The sequence below is a fragment of the Salvia splendens genome, chromosome 1 (genome assembly GCF_004379255.2).
Source record: "Salvia splendens isolate huo1 chromosome 1, SspV2, whole genome shotgun sequence".
NCBI lineage: Eukaryota > Viridiplantae > Streptophyta > Magnoliopsida > Lamiales > Lamiaceae > Salvia > Salvia splendens.
In genome coordinates, this window is record NC_056032.1 from 32012253 (window position 1) to 32033724 (window position 21472).

Consider the following 21472-nt stretch of genomic DNA (forward strand, 5'->3'; position numbering starts at 1 on the left):
TGACGCCTACAACGAGAACAAGCCAAAGGGGTCCCACCGCCGCACCATGAAGATGCTCCACAGTCATTTTGACCGAGTCGATAGAGATGTCAAAAAATTTTGCGGGATCTACAAGAATGAAGCGACGAATTACCAAAGCGGAGCCAGTGGAGCCGACATTCTGAGAGCGGCTATGCGAGTCTTTTATGACGACAACAACAAAGAATTCAAACATGTCGATGTTTGGGAGGCGGTCAAAGACGTTGAAAGGTGGGCTGGTGGTGTCCAGTCCAGCATGGGCTCGAGCTCGAAACGCACGAAGCACACGGCGGGTGGCCAATACTCGTCTAGGGAGGGCGGGTCAGGCAACGCCTCACAAGAGGTTGAGGGCATGGCTACCGATGCAGGGGGCTCCTCCAATGGGCGTCGTCGGCCGCAAGGGACCAAGGCGGCGAAGGCGGCTAGAGGGAGGAGGGGCAGAGGCGAATCAAGCCAGGCGGGCTCGATCTCGGGCTCGAACATCCTATTATTGTCCATGTACTTGACCGCCACGATGGCTGACACTTCCCGCATGACGTCTCCCCAATATCAAGTCCATCTTGCTGGAATTGAGTATATGGCAAGACAAATTGATATTCCGCCTACAAGTGGCTTGAGTGCACCGCCACCGCCTTCGGGGGATGATTCGCCGGTGGAATAGTTTTTAAGTGTGTAATTTTTAATTTCTAGTATTTTAAATTATGTCTTTTTTATTTATTTTTTTAGATTTTAATTATGTGTATTTTTTAATTATGTGTTTTTTTAGGATTTAAAATTGTAATTTTATTTTATTTAATGAAGTGTGTTTTTATTAATTGAATTTGTTGGAAATAAAAAAAATGAAATTGAATGAATAGTTAAGGGATGAGATGGTTAAGAGATGGAGGGATGCAGGTGTTGTCTTTTAGTTAAGAGATGAAGTGAAAAGTACAGTGAAGCCCATCAATAATTAAGAGATGAGATGGTTAAGAGACGAATGAGATACAGCGTTGTAGATGACCTTATGTGCTAGTATTGTAGTTCCGCATATAAATTATGTTTGCAATATTAGTTTCGATAAATATGATGTGACCTTTATAAAATAAAAAGACAAAAGATTGTACACGATATCTTAACAGATCAAACTACGAATTAATTCCCTGTTTTGAACCAATGTTGTGATGTGGTAGTTTTCAAAGCGCTTTTCAACTCTATCACTTAATTAATGCCATATTCCATATCGTGTCTAGAAGGATTTCCACTCTATTTTTGTGCAAATCTCTTAGCCAATTTTCCTAAAACTAAAAAAATGCATTTTTAGTTCGTAAGAGGTGAACTAGTAATAGAGTGATTAATGTATGTTAAGGATTTCAAATTCAGAACTACTATCATGACGCGGTCTTCAAATTTATAAGTATTTATTTACTTATAAAAAATTGTATTTTCATCGAAAGAGACCTTCCTTCTTTTTTCCATTTTTAACCCCACAATAATATAACTAAATTGATTTTTTTTATAAAAAAACTAAATTAATGCACAAAAAAGTGAAAATTTTAAATAAAGAAAAAAAATTATATAATTAAAATTTTAGATTGAACTTACAATTTTAACATGAAAGGGCAGCTGAAATAAAAAGCAGGCTAACTAAATTACGATCATGGATAGAGTATGATTAGGCATTAGGTGAAAACTCATTTTCAATTTTGTAGCTTGATGCACATACTACCTCTTTGATGTAACTCATCAGCTTCATGATATGTATAGCTTTATTTCGACATTTCATGCTTTACTATTTCATCAATTTGTTATTTTTATCATTGCACTATATTTATTATTTAGCGATATATAGTTAAATATGATAAGGTAAGGTTTGTCTAAAACAAAAAATTATGAATCATTTTCACCATTTATATTGTGAAAATATATGATGTCGTCAATATTTAGAATAAATTCGTGATCGAATTAAAGGGCGAAAATTTCAATGTTTAAACTTATTCATAGTAAATTATTTATAGTCAGTAATTCATATTATATAAAAGCAGTTTTTGGCATAATCCTTTGACCTTTCCTATTATATCTAGCCATATGGATCACATGATATACTAGTACTAACTTGCCAGTTGCCATATATGGTTTATTTGCTCTTATTAAATGATTCAAATCTTTTTATATATAGCGACATACAAAAAAAGATATTATAAGAGTCCATCATTTAAGCTGTAACGTTCATTCAATTTTTTGGACTTTAATTATATAAAGAGTGGGACAGTAAAATTCATAATTAAGTACTATATGTGACAAGAATTGGAAAATTTAGGAATAAATCTATAGTAGTAGTTGACTATAAACACATACACATCTACAACAGATATGCTTATCTTCTCACAATTTGAAATGCAATGTTGTACGTGCGAAAACGTTAGCTAACTTAAACCATGTCTTGTTTTTGACACATTTTTCCATAAAATACTTGTCAGTTTATACAAACTCAAACTCATTTTAGTATAAATATCACAGTAAATTATGATTTTATTCCAACCATTTACTCTAAACTTAAACATAAAACATAGAAGAATATTCTTCATATTATGTTTTTTTAACTCATAAAATTTGAAAAAGGTTTTGAATTTGTTTCAGTGTAAAACTAAAAATATAATTGATTTTAGAGTAACATTAGAGCTAATTACCTACTTCATTTTAGGTTTTATTGTACCATTGAAACGGTCTTAATTATATTCCACTAACACTTTCAATTTACATCTTTTTACATTATTATAATTTCAATGAAAGTAAGACTTTCAATTTACATCTTTTTACGTAATTAAAATTTCATTACGAAAGTAACAAGTATATATTGGGTCTTAAACTCCTGGCCATATGTTTGGAAGCCTATTGTTTTCATTGATATATTTATTTGTAAAAGCCTAAAAGGTTTATATTCAATCGATAAGGTGAACTTGCACGAAAAGTGAGGACGATTGTATGTTTTTAATTAAATTAGTGACTACACGCTAATTCTGTTTTATATATATTAATCGACCAATATGTGGCTAGGAGAAAAGATTAGAGCAACAAACAAACAATATGGATTAAAAAAATGACCCATATGAATTAAGCACATTGTTTGAGATATGAATTGCCACTAAACCGGCTAACTAATTTAATTAATATTCGTCAAGGGGTCCGCTAAAAACAACACAACGTCATCTTAAATTTTCCCACAATTTTTTATTTTTTCAATTTATCAATTACCATAATATTTTAAAATTTCCAATAATAACGCTCTGAAGTGGTGGTTGTAGTTGCAATTTATTTACAAGTCATGTGTAAAAATGTCAATTTGAATAAATACTAGTACTATGTGTCTATCTTATTTCAGACAATTAACCACTACTATATCCATGTAAGGTATTGTACCAAAAAAAAGAGCAATAACACACACAGTGATCCACTAATTAAAGACAAAAAAAATTAGAGTATTAATTGGGGTTTGGTGAGATGTAGTGAGAATGTGGTTAAGGTATAGTTTTCAAAGAATGGTTTCAAAGGTTCGTGCTCAAGTGTTAATTGCTTAATCTTGTGAGCGTAAACAGCTGGGCTACGCCACGTCATCAACCAACCTCATCTTCTTCCCTTTTTAAAACCAACAACTCCAACACATGAAAGCAAAGAGAGAAATAAATGGAGGGGCTGATTCCATTAGTATACAAAGCAATCGTTCAATACAGAAACGGAGCATGGCTAGATGATACGCACTCGGTTTCAGCCTATATGAGGCTTCCCGGCGACTCGGCGCCTTCTGACGTCCAGATTTTCCGGCTCCCCTCTGCCCGTTCGCCTCCTCGCTCTGTCGCGGAGAGGAGGGCCGTTTCCGCCGCAGGAAACCGACATTTGATCAACTCATAAAACAGGCCAAATTATTCAATTTGGTAGGCGTGGTGATTGGTGTTATTCTAAGTAAGCAAAAATCTTGTGTTTCTTTTAATATTTTTACGTTCCGTTTGTTAGTGTATTTGCCAAGTTGGGTGTAAATTGTCTTTGGCGAAAAAAATGTTTTGTGGAAAACCTAATGAAAGGGTCCACAAACTGTGTGTTTCATGTAAGAAACCAAAACTGTGTATATGAATATGATGTCTATTTGTTGAATTATGAATGTGTAGCCATTAGTATTGTATAAATTCAACGCCAATACAAGGACCGAGCCATAATTTCGATTTTATTTATTTGATGTAAGGTATTACTACTACCTAATTTCGTTTTTTATTAGTGAGAGAGATGATGATGATGATGAAATCAATTTAAGAAGTATATTAATGCCCCTCAGTTTTGACTCAGATCAGACCGATTCTACTAATCCATTATCATCCCAACTCATTGCGGGTGAAAAGTGTATTATTATTATTATTATTATTATTATTATTATTATTATTATTATTATTATTATTATTATTATTATTATTATTATTATTATTATTATTAGTATTATTATTATTATGATCAACGCATTATTTTAGGAAATATATATTCGATTTGATTCTTTGAAAATCTTCACTATCGGCAATAGATTCGTGTTAATAATTTAGGATGAAATAATCATTTTTAAATAGTACTATTATATTATTATTTTTCTATCTCGCTAGTATTACTGAAAGAGATTTTTTTTAAAAATAAAATAAAATAGTATGTTTCCAAAACAAAAGAAAAAATCATATATTTTTTTTATTTTAAAATTCTCTAATATTATAGTATTTGTTTATGATAAACAATTTTTCTATCTTTTAAAATTTTAATTCGCTAAGTTTATCCTTCTGTTCTTCATATACAATAAATATGTTGATGAGATTTGAAAAGGAAAAGATTATGTAATAAAGATACGAGCATCTACAATCTTTTACTACATTATAAAATTGTAATTATTGAATAATATTATGTGGATGTCATTACTATAATCACAATTACTGTACTCCATAATAAGGGTCATCAGATGATGGGATACTGTCGCACTCGCACATGTGATACATTCTTCAAATGTATACTCATTGCAAGAATTGATATTATAGGAAAAATATTTTGATTATTAATTATAAATACTAGAAAATAAAAATGTGTGATCCTTGGTGGATCGTGGATGTTGTTTCTTAAGCAACGAATGAGATAGAAAAGTGATGTGGGCTTGTGAGTAGTTAAGGAAAAGAACGATTTAATGAACGTGGTTATATATTGGCCTATATCAATGATGCATAAACCGTACTCCATTACGGGAGAAAGATTATAGTTAAATAGTTAATCAAATGAAATTTGATTATAAACCAAAAGGCAACCAATTAACAACCACAATCAGCATCATCTTAATCCAGGCTTTGAATTCTCTTCGCTCTTAAAATTTGCAAATTTTCTTGACAATTTATTCAAGTAAAAATTACTTGTTACACAATATTCAAGTGCTAAAAGAGTGATCTAGTTTTAAGAATGCTTGAAATACACAAAGTGGGTTACACTTTTTTATTTTGGGATGTGAAAGTACACTTTTAAACCAATTAATAATTGAGGAAGAGGATTCCAGTCCAGCTTCGAAATTCTTAAAAGGCATATTTATTAAAATGCTTGGATCTTGTTTCTTCAAGTACCAATTAGTTGCATTGCCATTTGCAAGTTCCTATAAATTCATCACTGAAAGTGATCAATCCCAAAGAAAGTATATAAATATTAGCATGCAAGAATGCTTCAATATTATAAATAGAACATCATCACATGGTCATGTCTGATAATCAACATGCATGTGTTGTTCATCATTACATTCTGATCACACAATCTTTACCCAGAAATCACTGTCTGGTTTGCAAGAAGCCCTATAAACATTGAACACCTACAAGTTGACATTCAAGACTTATGTCAAAATTAATTAACCTCTCATTTCTTTATTATAACTTATCAGCGCATATCTATACATGGAAATATGAAACATCAAATTCCTACACGAGGTTGAAACAGACAAAAAACTAACCAACTCCAAAACTCAATCACATGAAAAAATATTACTAGTATACAACAAAAATGACTATAACTAAGTAACCATCTATGTTGTGCACCACATATTACTACTACTGCTGCAATGGTGATTGCTCCATTTTCCCTCCTCGCAATATTTCTTCCTTTGGCAGCGGCCGTCATGCACTGCGGCCCGTGCGGCAACACCCCGGTCCCCTACCCGATGAGCAGCGGCCCGAACTGCGGAGACCAGGCCTACAAAATCAAGTGTGATCCAAACACAAGCACTCTTCATTTCATCTCCAAGCCCGGGAGACTCTACCCGATCACATCCATCGACACGAGATCCCAACGGATGGTGATCCGGCCGCCTTCTGTGCTCCCAGGCACGTGCTTCTCCGAGGACTTCAGCAGCGAAGGCTTCCAGATGGACGATTCACTCCCCTTCAACATCAGCAGCAGCAACACAATACTCCTCTTCAACTGCACAGACAACATGCTTCATTTGCAGGTAGAATGAATGTACAATGAGCTTGATTTTTGACATCATTTTCTAAACAATGTTGCAATTTTTCATGTTTAGGTGCCTATCAACTGCTCCTCCAACTGCCCTTGCCACACCTACATCGACAACACCCGGTCAGCAGGTGCGTGCAACAAGCAGAAGCTGTGCTGCTCGTTTAGGACAGGGGGGTCGCAGAACGCGTACATCATCCGTGTCCACGCAAATGGATGTATGGCGTATCACAGCTACGTGAACTTCAACCCTGGCCTCCCGTTTGCCAAGTGGCCGGCGCCTGGCTTGGAGCTCCTCTATGTCTCGCCGTTGGAGCCAACCTGCAACACTAAGGCAGACTGCCGCGAGCTTCCCTTTTCAACATGCTTGGCGGACTCCACTGATGGCGGCCGGAGGAGGTGTCTCTGCAAGAAGGGTCGCTACTGGGATCCTGCAACAGGATATTGCCAAAGTAGGCCACTTCTGATTTCACCAAAAAATATATGCTTTCACCCTTTTCTAGCAAAGAGAAAGCACCCTAATTTATTATATCTAATTGCACTTGTTATGTGTGCAGAGTGTAGACATGGAACAGGCTGCAAAATACATACCAATCACACACCAGCTATTGGAGGTAAGTAACTAAGTCTTGGAGATGACCTTTAATTTTTGGAAATTTAGCACAAGTCCAATTTGGCTGGCCAATGTGCAGCTACTGCAGGCGTATTCGTTGTCCTGCTCCTGGCCGCGTTCCTGGTGTACAGACAACGTCAATACACGATGAACGTTGCAAGAAAGACACTAATAAAAGAAAGAGAGAATATCTTAAATTCGAATAACAGCGGAAAATCAGCCAAGATCTTCTCAGGTAAAGAAATCAGGAAAGCAAGCAATGACTTCTCTAAAGAAAACCTGCTCGGCAGTGGTGGATTCGGAGAGGTTTTCAAGGGTACCTTAGACAACGGAACTGACATAGCCGTTAAGAGGGCCAAGCCGGGAAATGCAGCGGGCACGGCCCAAGTCCTCAATGAGGTCAGGATCCTCTGCCAGGTCAACCACCGGAGCTTGGTGAGAATGATCGGCTGCTGCGTGGAGCTGGAGCAGCCCCTCTTGATCTATGAATATGTCTCGAGGGGAACTCTTTTCGAGCACCTGCACAGGGCAGAGGCGCGCCAGACACCGCCTCTGAACTGGCTGAGGCGCCTCTTCATTTCCCACCAGGCGGCTGACGGCCTTGCCTACCTCCACTCCTCTGCTGTGCCCCCCATCTACCACAGGGACGTGAAGACAAGCAACATACTCCTGGACGAGAATCTTGATGCCAAGGTGTCGGATTTCGGGCTATCGAGGCTTGTTGAATTGAGCGAGAGGGATTGCACCCACATCAACACCTCTGCTCAAGGGACGCTAGGCTACCTCGACCCCGAATACTACGTCAATATGCAGCTGACGGATCGCAGTGATGTGTACAGCTTCGGCGTCGTGCTGCTGGAGCTTCTGACTTGCAAGAGAGCTATTGATTTCAATAGGGAGGAGGAAAATGTGAACCTGGTGGTTTACATGAAGAGGATGTTTGATGAGGATAACCTGATGGCAGTGATTGATCCGGCTATCAAGCAGGGGGCATCGGAGGTGGAGCTGGAGACAATGAAGGCCATCGGGAATCTGGCTGCAGCTTGCTTGGATGAACGGCGACAGAATCGCCCTTCGATGAAAGAAGTCGCTGATGAGATCGAATGCGTTATCAGCATTATCACTGGCGATGATGCTTCCACAATGTAGCAGTCAATTTCTGGTGTTCTAGTTTGTGCATTTGTTTCTGAATTGATTTGCACAAGATTTGAAATGACTCCGCATTAAGCAATAAAAAGTTTACACTTAAAAATTGAAGGGAACAAAATACAGATATTAATTTAAAGTGACAATATCTAAAATCAGACAAAAATACATTAAAACTGTTCCAATATTACGACTGCACTTCAGATTTACATGATAAATTGCTTTGGGGAATCTGAACAGTTAAACTGATGCTAATATCCAGAACATAACATGAGACGACATGGCGATAAGGAACCACGTAACGAACGCTAGAGCAATGGCCAGTTCAAATCTTTGACATGGGAGATGCGTTGGACCTGTACAAAATTTCAAGTCTTTTGCATACAAAACTGCAATCCCAGCTGACGAGCACGCAGCAGCAAGGGATAAGGTAGCCGTTACCTGCATCCCATATGTGATTATTGAGTCAACTTATGCAAAAAAAAAAACAGAGCTACATTCCATGCATGAGGCAAAAAAAAAGAGAGCTACATTGCTCATCAGAGAAATAGCAAAACCTAAGATTTGAAATCAAACAATAATAGTTGTCAAATGCAGAAATTGACAAATATTATATAAGTAACATTAAGCATGTATTACACATCAAGATCAAGATCAACATCCAAACATCAAGATCAAGTAACATGAAGCATGTATTACACATCAAAAACTTAAGTGTCAAATGCAGAAATTGACAAATATTCTATAAGTTGTTGGTTCACGTGTGAAAGTGAGACAAAATAGTTGATAAAAATTCACCATGTTATTCCGACAACCATTTTGAATTTGAGAAGAAACATTTGAAAATATAAAGACAATAAGGTAGCAAATATAAATGAGAGTTAGAGGGATTACCCAATCACCAACAACAAAAAGGCTAACTAGGACTGGATTCCGGAGGTCTCTTTTTATCCGCAAAGCATATATATCAAGACACGCAAGCCCAAAGCTCCAAAATACTTGAAGCCCCATTGATGCAATAAGATAACTGAATCCACAAGTACGGTGTTAAGAGAAACTTCATAAAATATGTTTGAAATCAATTATAACAAAAAAAAGGAAGACTTACTAACTCAGACCATTATGCAGATCTAGCTAGTGATGTCGGGCAATTAGAGGAAGATGTATACATATAAGGATATACTCTAAAGTCCAAACCAACACTAGGTTGGTCTTAGCAATTTGAAAGGGAAAAACTATCCTTTTCTAGCCAACAAATGTTCTCATTAACAAGCAGAAAACTTCCCATGTGAATATTACACTAATCCTATTTGATTTAAAGTGTTTATTTGTCAGCAAGAACTATTACTGAGACTACAGAATTGCAGAACTATCATAGGCCTTAAAATACTAAAAAAGGCTTCAAATACAGATATTCCCAAAATCAATCTAACAAATTTTAAATCCAGCAATATACGAATCCGAAACTAAACAAAACCAGATTCTTACTTCCAAAAACCTCCAAATTCAACAAAAAAGATAACTCATGCAGTTATAGATCCACCATACCCGAAAAAACGATAATTCAACCCAATTTAATTATTTTGATTTTATTGATTGCCATTCATAGAATTCCTAAATAATTCCAGACACTAATTAATTGTAGAAAACCTACCAACCATAAATAAATGACATTAAAGTAAATCAAAAAAAGGAAGAATTAAAAGATGAAAAGAATATGCATACATACCAATAAGCAGTGAAATTAGAAAAGCCAACAGCAGAAATCATAACTCCAATGGAACCAGCTGCAAACAAACATTGCCCAATCCTCAGCATCAATCCACACACAGTTCCAGGGCTACCGAGCAAATCCTTCATCTTTCTTACCCTGGGCCCTTTTCCCTAAATTCAAAAAAAGGGCCCCCTCAAAACCCTAGATTCCGTCAATTTTCCCCATTTTCCACCCTCTCAAACGCAAATCATAAAACTCGGTGTGCCCTCACTATCACGTATTAGCGAATCTACTTCTATGCGCAGTATCGATTCGATTGAGATTTGATCGAACACTCGCGCAGCAACTGAAACGTCACCTTAAAAAGACTCGTAAAAATTTCATTTTTAGGGTAATTCGTAGTTTTTGAGAGAGGTAAATTATGATGACAGTATGTTTAATCAGGGGATTAGCAGCAACGGGAGGTTGTGAGTGGGATTATAATAATAGCACGATGTTGATGCCTGCAATCCTACTTGGACATCTTTTTATGACATTTGTACGAACTTTTTTCTTTTTAAAAATTATTGCAGCATAAAAAAAAACACCTCCCGGCGGAAGTTGGATTTTACTCCCTCCGTCCCCCATTTCCAGTCACTCTTTGACTCGGCACGGGTTTTAAGAAAGAGTTTAAATGTGTAGTGTGGAGTAATAAATGGAGGTATGTAGTGTAATGTGGAGCCCCTTTGACTTTTTGTGTAATAAATTTGTTTGAAGTATTAAATGACCAAATAAATGTTGGAGGATTACATAATGGTATAGTGATTAAATAAATTCCATTTACTACTCTTGATTAATTAAAGTTGTTACTGCAAAAAAATTGAACATCCATTTACAACATGTATAAACACAGCAGATTGCTCAGAAAATCAAATTCAAAAGTTGGAGGCAAAAATAAAAGGAGGGAATTTTAGGAGGCAAATTTCATTGCATGGAGGGAATTTGTACAAAGTCCACCAACTCCTATAAATACATTCATTTCTACTCCTACTTCCAACAACCAAAAACAAAAACCATAAAGCTATTTACTGTTGAAAGCCCTCAGAAAATCTTCATCACTGGGCAATGGAATGTCAGGAGGTCAGAGAGCAGCACCATGATCAGGAGCAGCAGGAGCAAGGGCAGAGTGGATGGCACCGGGTTTCATTAACCTTGACCGCCCAAGAAAAAAACCTCATTGCGCAGTTTCTTCTACAGCAAAGTAAGGCTGAAGTGCTGCCAAGAGGTTCATTTACAGAGGCAGCCAAGAGATTTGGCATCCATAAAAGGACAGCATTAAGAATTTGGAAGGTCAGCAAGCAGCAAATGGACAGAGGGGAACCTGTTATAATGAGGAGCAGAGCATCAGGTTATCAACACAAAGATAAACTTATGCTAGATGAAGAAAAGTTTAGAAACCTGTCTATGCTTGAGAGATCAACCATAAGGAAAGTTGCTTCTAAGATGGAAGTAAGCAAGTCAACAATTGGTAGATTCATTAAGAGTAGACAGTTAAAACCGCATACAAGTGCTATCAAGCCTACATTGACTGAAGCCAACAAACTTGCAAGGATGAAATGGTGTCTTTCTCATATTCAGCCAACATTAGAAGAAGGTAAACTTCTTTATCATTCAATGCACAACATAATTCATATTGATGAGAAATGGTTCTACATGACAAAGACATCAGATCGATATTACCTTTTGCCGGATGAGGATGTGCCATATAGGTCCTGTAAGTCCAAGAGATCCATCACTAAAGTGATGTTCATGGCTGCTGTCAGTAGGCCACTGTTTGGTAGTGATGGTGAAACCATTTTTGATGGTAAAATAGGCCTATTCCCGTTCACAGAGGAAGTATCAGCCCAAAGAAGGTCTAAGAACAGGCCAAAGGGGACAATTGAGACCAAACCTATTCAATCCATCAACAAGGAAGTCGTGACAGCCTGTCTTCTAAACCAGGTAAGCCAATTTTTTGTTGTTATTAAAGCTATCAGACATGATTAATGTCATCATTTAGTCTCATACACATATCCCTCACAGATTATACCAACAATCAAGGCCAAATGGCCAGCCAATGCAAGTAAGAAGATTTTCATCCAGCAAGATAATGCCAAACCTCACCTAAGAGCTGTTGATCAACAGTTTGAATCACTTGCTAGTACTGATGGTTTTGAATTCCATCTAATTAGCCAACCACCCAACTCCCCAGACACAAATGTGTTAGATCTAGGGTATTTTAGGGCAATACAATCACTTCAAGATGACAAAATTGCCACCAATGTAGATGACTTGCTGAGGAATGTGTTTACCTCATTTGAAGAGCTCTCACCACAAACACTCAATAGAGTATTTATCACACTACAAAGCTGTCTGACAGCAATACTACAAGTGCATGGGAAGAATGACTACAACATCCCTCACTTAAACAAGGACAGATTGCAAAGAACAGGAGGGCTGCCCTTACAACTTCAAGTTGAAGAGGGTTTGGTAAGAGAGAGTTTGGAGTACCTAAAGCTGCCTGAAAACAACACTGGAGACACCTATGACATAGGGCATCTTAACCATGTTTTAGGGTATTAGACATAATAGTAGGGGATAGAGTTTACATTATAAGCACAAACATATGTTTGTGTTTAAGATGTAAACTCTTTTTTTGTGCATATGTTGCATTTTTTGTTATTGCCATCAGAAAAATTTCATCACATGGCATCAGCCTCCAAACCCTTCATAGGGGGTGGCTTACTAAGCTAGATAGGTTGCATTTTGTGTAAACATCATCACTGTAAATGTAATTCAGTAATCAGTGATTATAGGTTGTATTATCACTTGAAATCAGCCTCCAAACCCTTCATAGGGGGTGGCTTTTTTTGCATTTCCCTCAGAAAAGCTTCATCACAGGGCATAGGGGCAACACATTACACTTACAACAGCCTCCAAACCATACAAAGGGGTGGCTGAGCTAAGTACTCAGAAAAGCTTCATCACAGGGCATGGAGAAGAGAGGAGCATATCAAACCTGTAAAAATAAGGCATCAGACCAATCTCTTTTATATTCATCTGGATTTAATGCAACAATCAACTGCCCCCATTCACTGACCTGGAACCCAAGGGTGCACGACGTAAGTAAAGAGCATCTAAACAAAAGTATGATCAACAATAACAAATGCAAAGAAAACAAACAATTCCAACTAAATCTGCCATTGAACAGTGTGCCATTGAACAATTCCAACAATTCCAACAATAAACAATTCCAACAATTCCAACAATAAACAATTCCAAAGAAAACAAACAATTCCAGCATATTTGAATTGAAAAAAGAACGGTCTGCCATTGAACAATTTCAACTAAATCTAACCAGAATTAAACACAATACCGCGCTCTGCAGCACGAAAGTAGCAACCTCCAACCAAACTCCGATCCTCCACCTGAGTTTCAGATCCGTCGATTAATGGGGACGGAGGTAGAATTTCAGAACCGTAGACGCCCTCGGACGGAGGCTGAGTTTCAGATCTGTCGAAACCGTTAGCCGGAGCTTCGGTTTCAGATCCGTTGAGAGCGTCGGACGGATCTTCGGTTTCAGATCCGTCGAGAGCGTCGGACGACCCAGTCCATCGGTGTTTCAGGGACGATACTGTCCATATTCGGAGGGAGGCGGAGGGGGAGAGTGAGTGAGGCGGAGGGGGAGAGGATTAATGAGAGAGAGTGGATGAATGAGAGAGAGTGAAGGAGGTAGAATGAATCGAGAGTGAGAGGGAGTTGACTCAAACCCTAATGGGTTTTCAATTTGCCTTTTTTTTAATGTACATAATGGCAGTTTTTGTAAAATTTGCTAAACATTAGGGATAATTTTGATGTCTAAAAATGGTAAGTGAGAAGAGTGACTCTTATTCGGGGACAGCCCGAAATGGAAAAGAGTGACTCAAATTGGGGGACGGAGGGAGTATTATTCTTTGCTATGTATCGGTAGTCCTATAGTCGGAAGTTGGATTTTAGAGCATCCACAATGGTGCGAATTCCCAGCGGAATTTCCCGCGGAATTCCCAAAAACACCTCCTGCCACGTCATAAGGAATTCTCACTGCACAGTGGTGGAATTCCCGAAGAAATTCTCACAATTACAAATTCACAAATTAAACAATTTTCGGAAGTAAGAAATTTACGTAATTAAATAGTCGACACAAATAGGGAAAAATATTCCATTAATAAAAAGAATACGTTTCACCAAATTAAAAAAATACATTTCAATAATGCTTCACCCCCACATCAACAACGACCCCTCCGTTATCATACTTCTTCAATAATATCGTTATGGAGTCGAACATGGGCTTGTTTTTGGCGCTTGTCGGCGAATGTACGGACTTGATCGACATCGTCGTGGGGTATCCCCATGCGGACATTGCCAGTGGCCACGCCGTGGCTTGAACCCGCAGCATCAGCGTCCTCGTTGGTCCACTCAGTTAGTGCTGGACCTTCATCTTCGACAATCATGTTGTGCATGATAATGCATGCGTACATGATGTTGGCGATGTTGTCAACATACCACAGTCGTGCGGGACCCTTCACTGCAGCCTATCAACCCTGTAGCACTCCAAATGCCCGCTCCACATCCTTGCGCTCTGCCTCCTGACGTTGCGCAAAGTATATCTTCTTTTCATCTGTTGGGCACCTGATCTGAATCTGGTGCAACAATCAAACCAGAAAAGGGATTTTACTCCATACAATTCCAAGTTTGATTCAGCAGGTGGAAGAGGAGGATCAAGAAACCAGAGAGGAGGAAGATGTTGAAGAGGTTTTGACAGGGGAAACAACAAAGTGATCTGTCAGTTGTGTGATAAGCCAGGGCACACTGCAGCAAAATGTTGGCACAGGTTTGAGCAAAATTATGCTCCTCCATAGTCACAATTCAGAGGAGGTGCCCCAAATTAGCAGCAGGGGAGCAAAATTATGCTCCTCCATACCCTTCTTTAATGTCTAGCAATTTCTGTTTGCAGAATGGATACCGTCACATTGACTGTGCTCGAGCTTATAACAATGAGGAGGTAATGAAATTTTTTTCTGCAGCATATTTAAGAATCATGATCAGCTTTTATTCAAGTCAAGGGTAAAGAACTGTGCTGCAGTTAATGGTGGTAGACTGGTAGGCAAATAATGATGGACATCATTTGTGAGAATTTTGCTTCTAAAATGTAGTATAAGCATTATGTTAAGGACGTGGTCCTTGCTTGTCACTATAACTCTACTCGCTCCTAAACAAAAATTTACTTTGAAGAAACATAGAAAATAAATACCCATGCTTTGACATAGTCTTATATGCTCGTATTGAGACATGTAGGCATGATCCCTTTCTGTTCAAGAGTACTTATTCTAATATAGAATACTGTAACGTACATGAGTCAGATGAAAGAAATTAATTATCTGTGTGAGTTATTTCCTTCTCAGATTGGGTTGGTTCTGAAGAAGCTGTTTGATGTTGGAGTTGTAAAGAGGGAAGATTTGTTTATTACCTCTAAACTCTGGTAAGTGTATGTTCAGATAAATAATATTTTTGGGATTTGTTTCTTTTTTATATGATATGAGATGGTGGACTGGTATATTCTTGATTAAGTCTGTTATTAATGCGAAAGATGAACCAATTTATTTTAATTAAACTCTCTTATAAATACTGCAGGTCTAGAGACCATGCTCCTGAAGATGTACCTGTTGGACTGAACAAAACGCTGGAAGAATTGCAGCTTGACTATGTTGATTTGTAGCTCGTAAGTTAAATTTTTAAGTTCAATCCATTCCTTACTGAAGCAAATGGGGTGTTTGGATCCATTGTTATATATCAACAGAATAATCAGTGTATGTGCTTCTTAGAGTTGATAATCAAACTTGTTCATTTGCAGATAATCAATCTGTTGGCTTTGCTCCCGAAAACCTTATACCTACTGATATTCCTGGCACATGGAAGGCGATGGAAGCGCTATATGATTCTGGTAAGGCCAGAGCTATTGGGTTAGCAACTTCTCCGTGAAAAAGTTGGGTGATCTGTTGGATGTAGCCAGTATTCCTCCTGCTGTCAATCAAGTGGAATGCCATCCTTCATGGCAGCAGGCCAAATTGAGAGAATTTTGTAAATCCAAAGGAATTCACTTATCTGTGAGTGGATTTCTTAATTAATTTGATTGTTCATACTTGTTCAAGTTTTCTTCCCTTTGTAGATTTGTGGGGCTGATATTTTATTCATTATAGAACTACTATGCTTTATTTGACTTCAATTACTTATTGAGATGCCTAAACCCTAATTCTATAGCGGATGACTTATTTTCCAAATTCTCTGAAATCGAGCAGGCAAGTTCTCAAATTTCTGGTCAACTTCTATATAATTCACATATTTGTATATTTTGTTTGATACTGGATTTGGCAATAGTCTGTTGTTCAAACATTTATTGCTTCAGAGTGACCTGAATTTCTCCTATGCATCTTATGAATTTCATCTCACTTCATATCTATAGTGTAAACCAGATCCATCTCTAGATTCTAGAACTTGTATATGTTATGTGCCGTAAATATTTTTCCTTGGTTTATTGGATCCTTCTTGTTTGAATACCTTACATGGCATGTAATAACATAAATCATCGTTGTTTTCTTGATGTTGCAGGCAAGATTGGTTAGAGGCACTTTTGCTGTCCACGAAACACTCAGCCAGTACAGAACAGTTGAAGAACTGTGGGACGGCGAGGTTTGAGTGAGCTCAGACAAATTAATGGAGTTGGTTGCTTATCAGTGCTAAGATTTACGAACTTATTCATGTTTTTTAATCAGTCCTTATATATTTAGTCCATCAAATGTGAACTGCGCTTGTCCAAACGGCAGGAGACCTTAAATAAGAACCTATTGTTTTATCTTGCTCACATATATAATTACATTGAAGATAATTTTGAACATATCAATTCTGATATGCATACTTATTTTTATTCTTAATTAATTAGGATTTGTTTAGCTTTTATTGATTTAATTTCTTAGATTTTATTTGATTTTTTTCAAAAGTTTAGTGGATGTATGATAATTTTGTTGGGACCTTCCGAAAAGAAGAAATATGAGTTAGATTTAAAGGGACAAATGGTATTTTTTTTAAAGTGCATGAAAAAAAATCGATTTTCTGCACATCCCATCCCACCCCACTTACCAAGTGGGCTTGGGCTAGGCTAGGCCCCAATATTTAGAAAGAAACCTAGACCAACCAAGCCTGCTTCAACTGTAGAACTGGGCCAGGTAGGGTTCCAAATTATCCGGCCTGAGGCAGGCTTGGGTAGGCTCAACCCATGTGACAATTTTGCATACCTCGTTCAAGATAGGTGATAGTTGATGTTTAGAGCATCCACAACCGTGCTCTTGCCAGCGGCACGGTTGTGGGCCCGGGCGGTACTATTCATGCCTGCTCTCTGGCAAGAGCACAACACCCACAACTGTGCTCTTCCGCAAGGACGAGCACAATTAATATAAAATTCAATTACACAAAAACATTTCCATAATATTAAAATTCATTTAAAACCCACAATAAATATTACAAATGACAAATAAAATTAAACATTGCATAATTAAAATCCTAAAAATTAAAAATTACATAATTAAAATCCTAAAAATTAAAAATTACATAATTAAAATCCTAAAAATTAAAAATGACACTACTCGTTGCCGAATTTCGCCCACATGTGGTTGATTAGGTCTTCTTGTAGTTGATTGTGGATTCGAGTATCGCGCATTGTGTGTCTTGTCTCGATCCTCTGGCCAACCGTCGTATGCGGTATAGTAACCCATGCGGTATATATTTCCGTTGATGGTGAAGTCGATCGCCGGTGCTACACCATTCATCACATCATTGAAGAGTGGTGACGAATATAGCACATTCAAGTCGTTGTTGGATCCAGCAACGCCGAAATATGCATGCCAAATGGGTGAAATCCATTTGAGATTTTGAGTGGGGGATGAATGTGTTGATAGTTTGTATGAGAATTATGAATGAGAGATGAATGAGAGATGATTTGATGTGATAAATGGATGATGAATGTGTGTATTTATAGATGATTTTGGGGAAAAAAAAATAAAAAAAAATCAAAAAAATTCAGAAAAAACGGGAAAAAAACGGCCATATTTTTGGGATTTGGAAAATATTTTTTTTTATTTTTTAGCATTATTTATAATTAAATACCGATTTTTAAAAAAAAAAATAAAAAAAAGTTTAAACACAACGGCTATGCCGTTGACGAATGGGAGCGCGCCACGTGTGCGTCCGCTGGCACGGACGTGCTCGATACATCGAGCAGCGCCGTGCCAGCGGCGCGGCTGCAGCGGCGGCGGTCCTGCGCCTTGCCAACGGCGCGGACGGCGGTGGCGTCTTTCGCCACCGCTGCGGATGCTCTTATGTTATTGTTAGATCCCGTCACATCAAAGAATGCATGCTAGAGTATAAACTATGGTCAATAGTTCCTTCGAGGATGATAGTTGGATATGAGCCGTTGGTGAAGAAGTGTCTCCATGCACTAGGGCAATTTTTTCATTTCTAGTGCACACAGTAACATCTAGGGGAATCAGTGATGTCTCTTTGCATATTTTCAAAGGCTAGGCGCTATGCACCGTCGCATCCAAAAATGGCATATCCAAATCAAAAGGCAAACTTCATCATCGATCATATATTGTGACCTACGGTTTTATTCTATTTTATTTTATTTTATTTTATTTTTTGTGGTGGAACAAAAATAAACTGTCATTGTATTCCGAGAGTAGTATCAAACTACATTTATTCCCACCCATCAATGAAATCACATTCAATACAAACATAAAATTTAAATTATATCAACATATGAATAAAAACATTAATGAGAAGCAACAAAAGAAGCATAGAGGGTGGTTGTGCCTGAAACGAGCCGGCGACATTGGGAAGCCTCGGATAATCATCCGGCGATGGCATCACACAATCTTGACCGTTAAACGAAATCTTCCTAGGAAATCCCCACCCTTCCTTAAATGTAAAGTCTCTATCTTTATGCATCAATATTTCTGTTTGTACATTCCCATTCTTCCCTAACTGCAGAAGTCTGTCGTTGTAATTTTGAATCCCATAAAAAACCCCACTATCATCTGAAAATTCAATGAAAAAGAGAGTGAATATAATCTCAATTGGTAACAAGTATTGAGAGATATTGAGATTGAAATACTGACTTGTGTTTTCATAAACATTGAGAGGCTTATAATTGAAGCTGAAGACTTGTTCAACACTTCTGAGATTAGGGTGCATCACCACCAAATTCCAGTCGCTATAATTCCTAATATAATTTAGATTTGTCACTGTGACTTTCACCCTCCAATAATGCGTGTAGCTCTGCTTGATGTGCCAATGCACCATTATCGGGCACATGTGGTTCGTGCACTGCACCACCGGCTCGTTCCGACTTAGCTGCAGCATTGTAGGACCCGACGCCCCTGCCCTGCTCATTCAAATAATATGTAGTAAATCCTATCATAATTATTACTCAGTGTTTTCGGAATTTATACAATTCATAGGAAAAATATTGTGACACATTGAAAAAGGGTTACATGACACATTGAAAAAGGGTTACATGACACATTGAGATTTAGGTTGATCATGGCAAGCACAGCTACACATTGGACACTTGACGATGGTCTCATTGTAGAAAGCCGATAAGGAAACGCAACATTTTGGTGCAAGCGATGCACGAAACTGCGAATACGAACAAGTGACATTCCACGTTGCTGCAACAAACAACAACATAGTAATTTTTTAAAAGGGATATTGGCATCTAATATCATGAAACTTTAAAAAAGTTGGGTTTTTTCCACGTACTTTAAAATTCGCAAAAAATATCACAAACTTTACCCCGAGTTTGTTTTTTCCCACGAATGAAAAAATTTCCACAAATAATATTATGATATGCATTTTTTCTAGCTTTAAGTTTTTCAATCTTTGAAGATAGTTTTTCTTGAAGCACATCCTCCAAAATTATTCTTCAATCTATTAAAATAACATGAATTTTTTCATTCGTGGAAAAAAACAAACTCAGGATAAAGTCGTGATATTATTTGCCAATTTTAAAGTTTGTGAGAAAAACCCAACTTTTTGAAAGTTTCATGATATTAGATGCTAATATCCTTTAAAAAAAATGACAAGAAAGAGAACAAAAAAAAAATGAAAAAGACATAAGTAGATACCAAATGCCTGAGTGGTTCTCCGGCCTTGATCTTTAGTGAATTTGGTGGGCGGGACTTGAAAGGCCTCGCCACAGGTGTATCCCGGGACGCCAATGGAGAAGGCGGTTGGCATCCCAGGTGGCGTGTCGCTGGGTTCTGCAATCCCAACGTGCATGAGGAAAGCGGAGATGTATTTGTTGGGATGCTGAGTGATGGATGTGAGGATTCCGGCTCTGCAGCAGTTGGCGACCTGCATGGAGTAAGGTGCAGCGGGCAGAAGGTCTATGATGACGGGCTCCTTTTCGCAGCAATGTGGCGCAACTTTGCCTCTGAAGAAGGAGCAGTTCCCCTGTTCCGTCGCCTCTGCCCCGAACATATTCCATATTACTTCGCTTCCTCCCCATCTCCAGCTTAGCTTCCATCCCGGCTCCTCAATTTGCCGGAATAGCTGGTAGTTCACTATCGATATTCTTATCTGTCAAGTCGTTCGATAGGGAAGATAGATATGACAAATTATTTATGATTAAAAAAAACACGCATTTTAGGCCGAATTATCTACCCTATCGAACAACAAACAACGATACGTACATCTCTTGAGGAGTCGTCGTTTTCCTGCAAGACATCCCATCTGATAGTGATGTTGCCATTGGGATCTAATGGATCATAAGCATCTGCATTTCAACTGAAACTCGCTATCATAACTGCTTAATTACCAATTAAATTTGCTAACATCATAAAAATTAAATCTCACATGTTGGTGAAATGAATCGCGCACACCATAATAAACTAATCACCAAGATTATATCTAATAATTTGTGCTTCATAACAAACCAACATGGGATTACCTCCATTAATCTCACACCTCACATACAAATACAACATAAATCGAATCTAAAATGTGCGTTAATATTTTTCAAAGACAGTGTTGTAGGAAAGCTGACATTAGTTAGTGATTTGCTAAATTTGCGACAAAAATTAAAAATTACATATCAGTTGTGATACCATAAATACATGCAGGAATGCGTCTATACGGGAATTATTTATGCATTCAAAGCTCATAAATTTCGGTAGATGCCGTTTTGGTTAAGTTTTTCGAACTTTTGTTTCCTCCTTCATATGAACAATTCCTTTTTGTTGCATTCTACTATAGTATTGATTGATGTACTCCAATAATTCATTATTTATTGCTTGTAATAACTCGTATTTTTATCACGACAACGGTAGAAATTACAATATGCATCTGATCAGTTCTCTCTACGTTGATTTTTTTAAATGTAAATCCTCTAT

The 21472-nt window shown here is 37.6% G+C and overlaps 4 protein-coding genes and 2 long non-coding RNA genes across 7 annotated transcripts; 3 read left to right on the forward strand and 3 right to left on the reverse strand.

Moving 5' to 3' along the window:
* Positions 1-5938: 5938 nt before the first annotated feature.
* Positions 5939-8280, forward strand: LOC121747228 (wall-associated receptor kinase-like 20). 2 transcript variants are annotated; one of them, XM_042141240.1, is made up of 4 exons: positions 5939-6496; positions 6569-6953; positions 7059-7115; positions 7194-8280. In XM_042141240.1, exons 1-4 carry the CDS (start codon positions 6110-6112, stop codon positions 8261-8263), a joined length of 1899 nt encoding a protein of 632 aa, XP_041997174.1. In that variant the 5' UTR covers positions 5939-6109; the 3' UTR covers positions 8264-8280. The 2 variants fall into 2 exon arrangements, with proteins under 2 accessions (XP_041997174.1, XP_041997168.1); XM_042141234.1 differs by having other exon boundaries at positions 6569-7115.
* On the reverse strand, positions 6856-7564 carry LOC121747285. The gene is made up of 3 exons (XR_006039176.1): positions 7435-7564; positions 7093-7234; positions 6856-6932 (listed from the first exon to the last, which is right to left on the reverse strand). It is a non-coding gene; the product is annotated as an uncharacterized LOC121747285 (long non-coding RNA).
* An 86-nt stretch (positions 8281-8366) lies between the features above and the next one.
* On the reverse strand, positions 8367-10456 carry LOC121747275 (CASP-like protein 5B2). Its single transcript, XM_042141287.1, has 3 exons — positions 9990-10456; positions 9155-9287; positions 8367-8701 (listed from the first exon to the last, which is right to left on the reverse strand). Exons 1-3 carry the CDS (start codon positions 10118-10120, stop codon positions 8501-8503), a joined length of 465 nt encoding a protein of 154 aa, XP_041997221.1. The 5' UTR covers positions 10121-10456; the 3' UTR covers positions 8367-8500.
* A 622-nt stretch (positions 10457-11078) lies between these two features.
* On the forward strand, positions 11079-12575 carry LOC121772226. The gene is made up of 2 exons (XM_042169270.1): positions 11079-11954; positions 12036-12575. The coding sequence occupies exons 1-2, from the start codon at positions 11079-11081 to the stop codon at positions 12573-12575; spliced, it is 1416 nt and encodes a 471-aa protein (XP_042025204.1).
* Positions 12576-15913: 3338 nt separating this feature from the next.
* On the forward strand, positions 15914-16881 carry LOC121747290. The gene is made up of 2 exons (XR_006039177.1): positions 15914-16135; positions 16638-16881. It is a non-coding gene; the product is annotated as an uncharacterized LOC121747290 (long non-coding RNA).
* Positions 16882-18827: 1946 nt separating this feature from the next.
* LOC121772300 (COBRA-like protein 6) lies at positions 18828-21067 on the reverse strand. Its single transcript, XM_042169375.1, has 6 exons — positions 21031-21067; positions 20774-20856; positions 20207-20660; positions 19597-19750; positions 19199-19464; positions 18828-19117 (listed from the first exon to the last, which is right to left on the reverse strand). Exons 1-6 carry the CDS (start codon positions 21065-21067, stop codon positions 18828-18830), a joined length of 1284 nt encoding a protein of 427 aa, XP_042025309.1.
* Positions 21068-21472: the final 405 nt, after the last annotated feature.

Bases quoted from the DNA above. Each gene is read 5' to 3' on its own strand.
- LOC121772300 (XM_042169375.1), bottom strand. From the start codon at position 21,067: ATGTTGTATTTGTATGTGAGGTGTGAGATTAATGGAG. The intron at 19,751-20,206 runs GTATCTACTTAT...TGTTTGTTGCAG, and splicing joins GAGAACCACTCAGGCATTTG to CAACGTGGAATGTCACTTGT. The intron at 19,465-19,596 runs GTAACCCTTTTT...TTGAATGAGCAG, and splicing joins CCTAAATCTCAATGTGTCAT to GGCAGGGGCGTCGGGTCCTA.
- LOC121747228 (XM_042141234.1), top strand. From the start codon at position 6,110: ATGGTGATTGCTCCATTTTCCCTCCTCGCAATATTTCTTCCTTTGGCA. The intron at 6,497-6,568 runs GTAGAATGAATG...TTTCATGTTTAG, and splicing joins ACAACATGCTTCATTTGCAG to GTGCCTATCAACTGCTCCTC. The intron at 7,116-7,193 runs GTAAGTAACTAA...GCCAATGTGCAG, and splicing joins TCACACACCAGCTATTGGAG to CTACTGCAGGCGTATTCGTT.
- LOC121747275 (XM_042141287.1), bottom strand. From the start codon at position 10,120: ATGAAGGATTTGCTCGGTAGCCCTGGAACTGTGTGTGGATTGATGCTG. The intron at 9,288-9,989 runs GTATGTATGCAT...TTGTGGATTCAG, and splicing joins TCTAATTTCACTGCTTATTG to TTATCTTATTGCATCAATGG. The intron at 8,702-9,154 runs GTAATCCCTCTA...TATGGGATGCAG, and splicing joins TTTTTGTTGTTGGTGATTGG to GTAACGGCTACCTTATCCCT.
- LOC121772226 (XM_042169270.1), top strand. From the start codon at position 11,079: ATGGAATGTCAGGAGGTCAGAGAGCAGCACCATGATCAGGAGCAGCAG. The intron at 11,955-12,035 runs GTAAGCCAATTT...TATCCCTCACAG, and splicing joins CAGCCTGTCTTCTAAACCAG to ATTATACCAACAATCAAGGC.